Here is a 7,734-nt window from a genome sequence, read left to right as displayed (position 1 = left end):
ACTTTTAGAAAACCATGTGGCGCCTTGGCACGGGTTGAAGTAGGCCATTCAGAACGGGACTTTTTCCACTCGTGAAGACCCGAGGTACGACATCTTATTTCTTACAAAGGGTTTTATTTACAAACAAATCTTACATTAACGCCGAAGCAGGTTGACTTGACTGGTCACGCTAACACCTCTCGAACACTTTGTAGAGGTCGGGCAGGTTGGCGATCTGCAGCACGGTGCCGTCGTCGCTGAAGCTCTTTGGAGGACTGAAGAGGGTTCGGAAAGCTTTGAAGATGACGTGCTCGACTTTCCAACGCCAGGAGTTCACCTCGGCATCCTGAAACCGATTCACACTCGTTAGGTTTTTTTTTTTCCCCCCTTTTTACTCCTTGTCAGAAACTAAAAATCCGAGACGTCCCACCTGCTCTTCTCCTGGCTCTGCTTCCAGGATGTACTGCTTCCTGATGGAGTAGAACATGCTGCACTCTCTGCTGAAGTCCTTGAAGCAATCCTTTTCATTGTCCCAATTCACCTGCCCGGCAAAAGAAAAAAACGCACAAGCCTTCAGCGCTCCGGTCCCGTTGGCAGAATGTAAACATCAGGAAGGCGTTTACCTCGGTGGCCAGACGCAGGATGAACATGGGCAGACCCTCCATGATGGGGCTGTACTTGTCGAGGAGCAGCGGCAGGCCCGTTAGATTTCCGTCCTGTGAAGCGCCGCCGAGTCTTACTACACCACGAAGTGGAGCTCAGAAGAATGTTCCAACAAGTCTCTGCTCACCTGGTCTATCTCCATGGAGAAGTAGTCCTCCAGCATCTCCGCCTTCTTCTTCAGGAAGTCCACGATGTACTGAGCCAGTCCCTCTTTAGGGCCGTCGTCCTCCGACCAGCCGCTCTCCTCCGAGTCCAGCGCCAACATGGCCAGGTCGTACAGTGGTGCTGGAGTCTGGACACACACAGGAAGCCGTCACAGACCTGCACTTTTTTATTTTTTATTTCTATGAGTTGTCGAACGGGAAAAGCACAACATAAACTTGACCCAATAAAGGATGAGAGTGTGAGATTTTAAAGAATTTCATACTCTGAATCGCTTAAGAGTCATAAGAGCTTGTTTTAATGTATTTCTTTATACAGCACCGTGAATTGCCTCGTGTCTGAACGGAAAATAACAGTATTTATATCCAGACAGGAAATTAAAGTACTTACAGACAATCTGAGTACTCCAAAGTTCCCAAAGTCATAAATGAGTATTTGGTAGAAAAGCTCCTGGCTGCAAGAAGAGGAATACGAAGAAATGAGATGCGGGTTGAGACGAGACGTGTGTGTTTGTGCGTCGGCTGCGGTCTGACCTGAGTTTGCTGGAGTTCAGAAGGTAGAGTTTCGTGTGATGTTGGACCAGAGTCCACTGGGGATTAACGCAACCGACGAACGAATGGTTCTGGAGCATTTCCTGGAGGCCTGAGGGGCAAAGCCAAAACCAATAAGAAAAAAAGAAAACACACCGGAGGGAGGATTTATACAAGATGTACGATCACGGCAGCTACAAAACTTTCATCCAAATCACAAATTTAGAGAAAATTCTCCTGGAGGAATCAAGTCACTTTTCATTACTCCGATGATAAAAAGCTTGCAATTCTCGTGTCATCCGCTGTGAAAGTTCGATGTGGACCATTGAAACGTCAGAAAAAAATAATATATACTGTGTTAGCTTTTGAGGAGCTCACACTAAAATGTTACTGTTTGGGTCTACATTTGTGTGAAATCCCTGAAGAAGGATGAAAATATTATTCGTCACAAGAACAAAGCAAATAATCGGTTCAAAATTCTGGAAGAAACGTTCTTAATGGAAATAATCCTCAGCTACAAGACGCACTACTGAAGAGTGTGTGTTGCTGTGTTATGACCTTTGTGTGTGTTCTCCGCTACTTCCGCTCTCAGCTCCTTGATGCTGCTCAGTTTGATCACTCGTCTTTTGGACGCGTCTGCCAGGTCCTCATCTTTCCCCTCCTCCTCCTCCGTCTGCTCCTTCCTCGGTCGCTTCCTGCTTCACCATTAAACACACAGTGAGAGGCGGATATTTCTTGTCTCGTCATGGAGGCAGAAAAAGCAGCTCGTACTCCAACAAGCAAAAGGGCAGGAGGAATTCTTTTGATGGCCACCAGGGGGCAGAAGAAACTCAGTTGTTAAAAAAAAGTCAAGATTTTGAATATTGGGAAATGTTTTTGAAAAATTACCAAACTGTGACAAAGCAACTTTATAATTCAAAATATCAATATGTGGACAGTCTTCAATCATTTCGAGGACAAAGTGCCTCTTAAAACTGCTCGGTTATTCATTAGTCAAGTGTCTCAGGTGATTCTTAGTGAAGTCAACACTTTGTGAACATCCTTGGTACATTTAGTTTGATCGTGAAGCTTTTGGAGATGATTCACCTCTAACCTGACAAGCTTCAACAAGTTAGTTGTTTTTTTTAGGTACAGCTCAAAGAAATCTGAATATCATTAAAACTTTCATAACAAACTAAACCGTTTCAACAATTTTTCAGGTTTCAATTGTGATTTTTATGATATTTAAAGCAACACCTGATCTCTTGGATTATTGTAATCTATTCCTGAGAAGTACTTTTGTGATCCGTCAGTCAGAGATATACGCGGCTATTACTCATTGGCCCTCAGGACGCCGATGGCAGTCGTGAAGGATGGTCATGTTTACTCTGACATTCTTCTTCTCGCCCTCTTGCGCAACTCTTTCGCTGCAGGTCAATGTTCAGGCCGCTCGCCGAGTCGAGTCAATCATACATCCAGATCTGACTGTGAGGATGACTCATGATGACAGTGACTCGCTGAACCCCCTCATCCTGACTCACACACTCAAAATGTGCACAGATAATAAATCCATCACCTCTGAACTTCAGGAGCTGCAGCGCCACCGCCGTCGCCGTCCTCCTCCTCCTCGCCTTTAGGCGTCTCTTCTTCCTGTTTGCCCAGGGCCGCCAGCATCTCCATGTCGTCTGCGTCGTCCATCTCCACAGTTCTGCTCTCCGTCTCCCTGCTGCTGCTGCTGCTGGGACCGACCGGCTCGGGGTCGGGTGGTGCCGGCGCCGGCGCCGGCTTCTCTTTAGGCTGTAGGAACGCGTCCAACTTCTGCGCCCGGCAGTCGGTCCTCACCATCTGATGTGCGTAGACTCGCTCACTCGACTCCGCTGCGGCGCTGGAGGCCTTGACCTCAGAGCCGCCCGAGACCGACAGCCCTGGAAGCAGCGTCTGCAGTTTTAAAATCGGGATAGAAAGTCATTATCAATGATTGCAAGTCGATGTCGAGTCTTTATGTGCAGTGGCACGTTTGGCTCGTCAGGGGCAGGAGCTGCTAATCCAAGTCCCTAATTTAATGTTTGAAAAGAGCCTGGAACAGGAGTGGCCAAATAATTTCCCACAAATAGCCACATGGAAAATGTGCACGACCATTAAAGGCCTGAGTTTTGCTCAATAAGAGTCATCTTGATAAGAAGCAGTTATTTAGTTATTCTTTTTAATGATTTGTATGAGCTCCTGTTGCTCTGCATCACTTTCCAGTCTGTGTAAGGAAATCATAATTAGGGTTCTCTAAATGTGCATGACAAAATAAAAAAATATATAGTTTATGGTGTTCTTTGCCCACCATAAAACACACATTTTGTGAGCTAACCGTGGTTGCCATGGTGCTAGACACAGCCAACAACGTAATAAAAGCCAATAACATGAAAAATGTGACCATTTTAGATGCAATGAAGCCAATAATAGTCATTTTAATTTGATTTCTGGCCGGTCAAGCAGAGCCAAAGGGCCACATGATGCCCCCGTCCAGTACAGAAGCTCATGTCCAAATTGTGTGGGGACTTTAGTTCTTTTGTAGTCGGGGGTCAATGTGAAAGTTCCTTCGAGCCCTAAGAGATCTGTCAGAGAATAAGTGTTTATACACCTCATCGATAAACAAATCCAAACAGACGTGCAACGAGAAACTGTAGTAACTGAACATTTTGTTTTCATATAAAACGTTTTTAGCATTTATTCACTGTTTGGAATTTCAGCTTATGCGACTTACCTTTTGGATTAACCATCAGTGAATTCATGTGCCGTCATTGTGTAGTTGCACGCCAATGTTTCGGGCATCCAATGACTCATTATTGTATTGTTGGTTTAACCAACGGTTATAGCAGAGTATGATAAAACCAAACAAATGCCTGCTCACATGTCGCAGCTAGACCCTAAATGTCATTATGAAAAGTCTTAATGCGACAATGTTTGTACAGAAGCAGATTAAATCATTGCAACAACTGCTTTATTGAAAAACTGACTAAGGAGCGGCACAATCGGGAGGTTATGCAATAACGACGGTGAACCCGTGAGACGCAGTCACAGGTTAACGTAATAAAGTACAGAGGTCTCATCAGTTGACGCGAGCGGCGCCCCACCTGAGTGAAATACGTGCGCGAGGAGTTGGAACCCAGGAGTTTGCTCTCGATGTGCTTCTGAACGCTCTCGATGACACTGTCCTCGTGCAAGAAGTGCACCTCGTGCTTCGTGGGGTGGACGTTGACGTCCACGTTCTGCGGGGCGATTTCCAAGCTGCACCGGGGGAACGCAAGAGAAACGTAACCACGACGGAGCCGACGCAAAAGAAACGCACGAGTCCGTCCGCGGGTTACCTGAGGTAGAGGAAGGGGTGTGTGTTCTTGGGGAGGTACGCGGCGTAAACCGTCTCCACTGCCTTCTTCAACGCGCTCGACTCCACCAGACGATCTGAGACGTCACACACCGCAACCACAGTTCAGCGCAGGGTGAAAGACCCCCCCCCCCCCCCCCGGGTGTCCCGCGGTACGTACGGTTGATGAACAGGATCAGGATGCATCTCTTGACCGAGTAGTTTGCATTGGAGACGAAGCCTTTCATCTTGTAGGCCAGCTTCTGATCTTCGCAGCAGACCTCGATCAGCTCCCTGGGAACGTGTCGCAGAACCAGTCATGCCGTGAGCCGACGGCACGGAACCGAGGAGCACAACTCGCGAGAGCATATTTTCAGGAGCGACCTGCTGACTGCGTTGCCAAAAACCCCCCGGATGTTATCCACCACAGACGCGTTGGGTAAAGTCCGCACGTCGGCGACCGTCTCTCCTTGCTGGGAAAGAAAGTGAAGTATCACAGTTTAAAGCAGAGGAGGTTCAAGGTAGAGATTGAACGGTCTTCTGCACAAAAGTGTACTTTTCTTGCTCGAAAACAAAAAAGTCATCTCACCTTTTTAACGGAGAAGCTTTTTCCTGAGTTGTGAATGGCATACCTTGGAGAGAAACAAGACACTTGAATGGAAACGAGACGTCACCGGTGGAAAAAGCAGGAAACGCGTGGAAGGTAAAGTCCAGACCTGCTGACCACCTCGACAATCCTGGAGTATTCATCACTGGGGCTCTTTAAAGCTTTCCTCCTGGTGGAGATGTTATAGAAAAGGTCCTCCACCTGCAGAAACAAATAAAATTAAAAATACAGCATCAGTCACTGTCCTCGTTCAAGTTCCCGTTGTGTTTAAGCGACTCACAAGTATCTGCGTTCCCTGGTTGCCGGCACACGGTTTGGGAGGCCCTTTCAGTTTGCCGTCACTGTAGTTGGCTCTGCGAGAAAACACAAAGGGGGGGGGCGTCGTTTTGTCAAAGAGCTCTCACCTCACCACGTCGACGTGAGGTTTGAAATGAAATCCTACCTGTAAGCACACTTTGCATCGGCGGTCTTGGTGGTTATGGTCACATGGGCAACGTGGCTTATGCTAGCGAGAGCCTGCAGACGCAATACATTGTGCTTTAACACACAGGTTTGAAACACACAACTTGTAACATACATATACTATGATTTAAAAATAAAAATGGCTGCAGAAAAGTGGAATTTTCACAACCTCTCCACCCACTCAATGCTATTTATTAGCAACTTTGCATTTTGTAAGTAATCGTGTAACAGTGAAGAAATAAAAACAATAGCGTATAACAATCCAACCTGCAAAATCAAACAGGTTTAGTAGCTTTGAAATTATTTTTTGTAATATTGGGTTGACCCAAAGGGGGACGCCGACCACCTCCTCCTCCAGAAGCCGTGACCCACAATTAGGGAATAACTGCCAAGATGCCAGGTGAAGTTTTACAGCTTGAGACAGCATCTCTGCTCACCTCTCCTCTGAAGCCATAGGTCGCGATGCCCGAGAGGTCCTCAAACGTCTGCAGTTTGCTGGTTGTAAACCTTTCGCACACAATCTCCATATCTTCTTTCTGCCCCATGGAAACAAATCTCAGTCAGGGGGCTGACAGCTCCTCAAAAAGAACATTTAAACACTCCTGATCTCGGTGGAAAGAAATGCATCATGTGGGAAATGTGTGGCTTTATTTATAATTGATGTGATGATACATAAACAGAGTACAGTCACCAAACAAATGGAGGAGGGGCTCCCCACTGTCACCACCCACCCTGATGCCTGTGCCATTGTCCTGAATCTGCAGGAGCTTCAGTCCCCCGTCTTTCGCAGTCACCTGGATGTTGGTGGACTTTGCATCCAAACTGAAACAAGTGAGGACACAACGTGTTATTATGACTGACAGGACGTCAACAGTCACTTGTCAAACACACTTTATGAGGATCAACCCTGCTGATTTAAGTCTCTCCACGTGGAGCGCGTTCCACCTTAACGTCAGATTACAGGTGTTTATGCTCACGCACCAGTTCTCAATCATCTCTTTGACAGCGTTGGCGGGACGTTGGATCACTTCTCCCGCCGCGATGCGATTCACGACAGTCTCGTCGAGCCTCCGGATGACTCCCGCCATGTCTCCAGTGAACTGACCGCCGCGACTTCACGTGCATGCGAAATGAAATGTATATTCAAGGCTAAAAATGTGGATAATCTTCTCGTGCAAGAGTTTCCAGCCACGCGTGTGTAGAAGAGCGGGAAAACAAGACGACGTCCCACTTCGCCGAATCCCCAGAGCACAGTTCATCTCCACCAGGTCACTTAAACAGCCCAACTATTCAGGAGATCAGAGAAAAAAAACAATGAAAAACAGAAAAAGTGTTGCTTTGGATTACCTTCCTTCTAGTTTATATCGCAGTGCAAGTTTTCAACCAGTTTATGTCATTAAATATGTGGGACGTCTTATTCTGGCGAGAAGTGATGTATCGTTTTATTCGTAGACGATCTTTGATCACTACGCGGGGAGAAGAGGGAAGACGCGAGGGGCGGGGCTTGACAAAATCCGGCCGGAAGTTCAGCGTCATTGGCTGAAAGTCTTGTTCGTGGGTATTTATTTTTAACATTGCAGCACAGCGCCGCTTGGAGGGATAAAAGCTCAGGGTGACGTTTGAGAAATAGAAAACCCAACGTGTGTGTGTGTGTGTGTGTGTGTGTGTGTGTGTGTGTGTGTGTGTGTGTGTGTGTGTGTGTGTGTGTGTGTGTGTGTGTGTGTGTGTGTGTGTGTGTGTGTGTGTGTGTGTGTGTGTGTGTGTGCGCGCGCGTGCAAAGATACGGCTGGAGTAAGGTTAAGGAAGGGTTAAAGTTGGTGCTTAGGAAGGTATGCATTTGAATGAGGCAAATAAAATAGAAACATCTGAAGAAACATCTGACTTTAGAATCAAGAGGAAATCACTATTATGCCCTCAGAAGTATAAAAACACAACGTGTGTGCATGTATGCCAAAGAATTAGATATTTTCTAGAGTTTTCCATGAATCCAAGCGAAT

At 46.6% G+C, this 7,734-nt stretch overlaps 1 protein-coding gene across 1 annotated transcript; it reads right to left on the bottom strand.

Annotated features, from left to right (window-relative positions):
• Positions 1-169: 169 nt before the first annotated feature.
• mlh1 (mutL homolog 1, colon cancer, nonpolyposis type 2 (E. coli)) lies at positions 170-6,825 on the bottom strand (the record flags this gene model as incomplete). Its single annotated transcript, XM_080508095.1, has 19 exons — positions 170-325; positions 410-520; positions 603-695; positions 770-934; positions 1,195-1,258; positions 1,338-1,446; positions 1,893-2,029; positions 2,890-3,251; positions 4,439-4,592; positions 4,673-4,766; positions 4,850-4,962; positions 5,053-5,141; positions 5,258-5,300; positions 5,385-5,476; positions 5,556-5,628; positions 5,718-5,791; positions 6,175-6,273; positions 6,469-6,559; positions 6,719-6,825. The coding sequence occupies 19 exons, from the start codon at positions 6,823-6,825 to the stop codon at positions 170-172; spliced, it is 2,226 nt and encodes a 741-aa protein (XP_080364221.1).
• Between the last annotated feature and the right edge of the window lie 909 nt (positions 6,826-7,734).

Source organism: Blennius ocellaris, assembly GCF_963422515.1.
Source record: "Blennius ocellaris genome assembly, chromosome: 13".
NCBI lineage: Eukaryota > Metazoa > Chordata > Actinopteri > Blenniiformes > Blenniidae > Blennius > Blennius ocellaris.
Note: the sequence above shows the minus strand (reverse complement) of the source record. Positions and strands in the feature narration are given on the sequence as shown.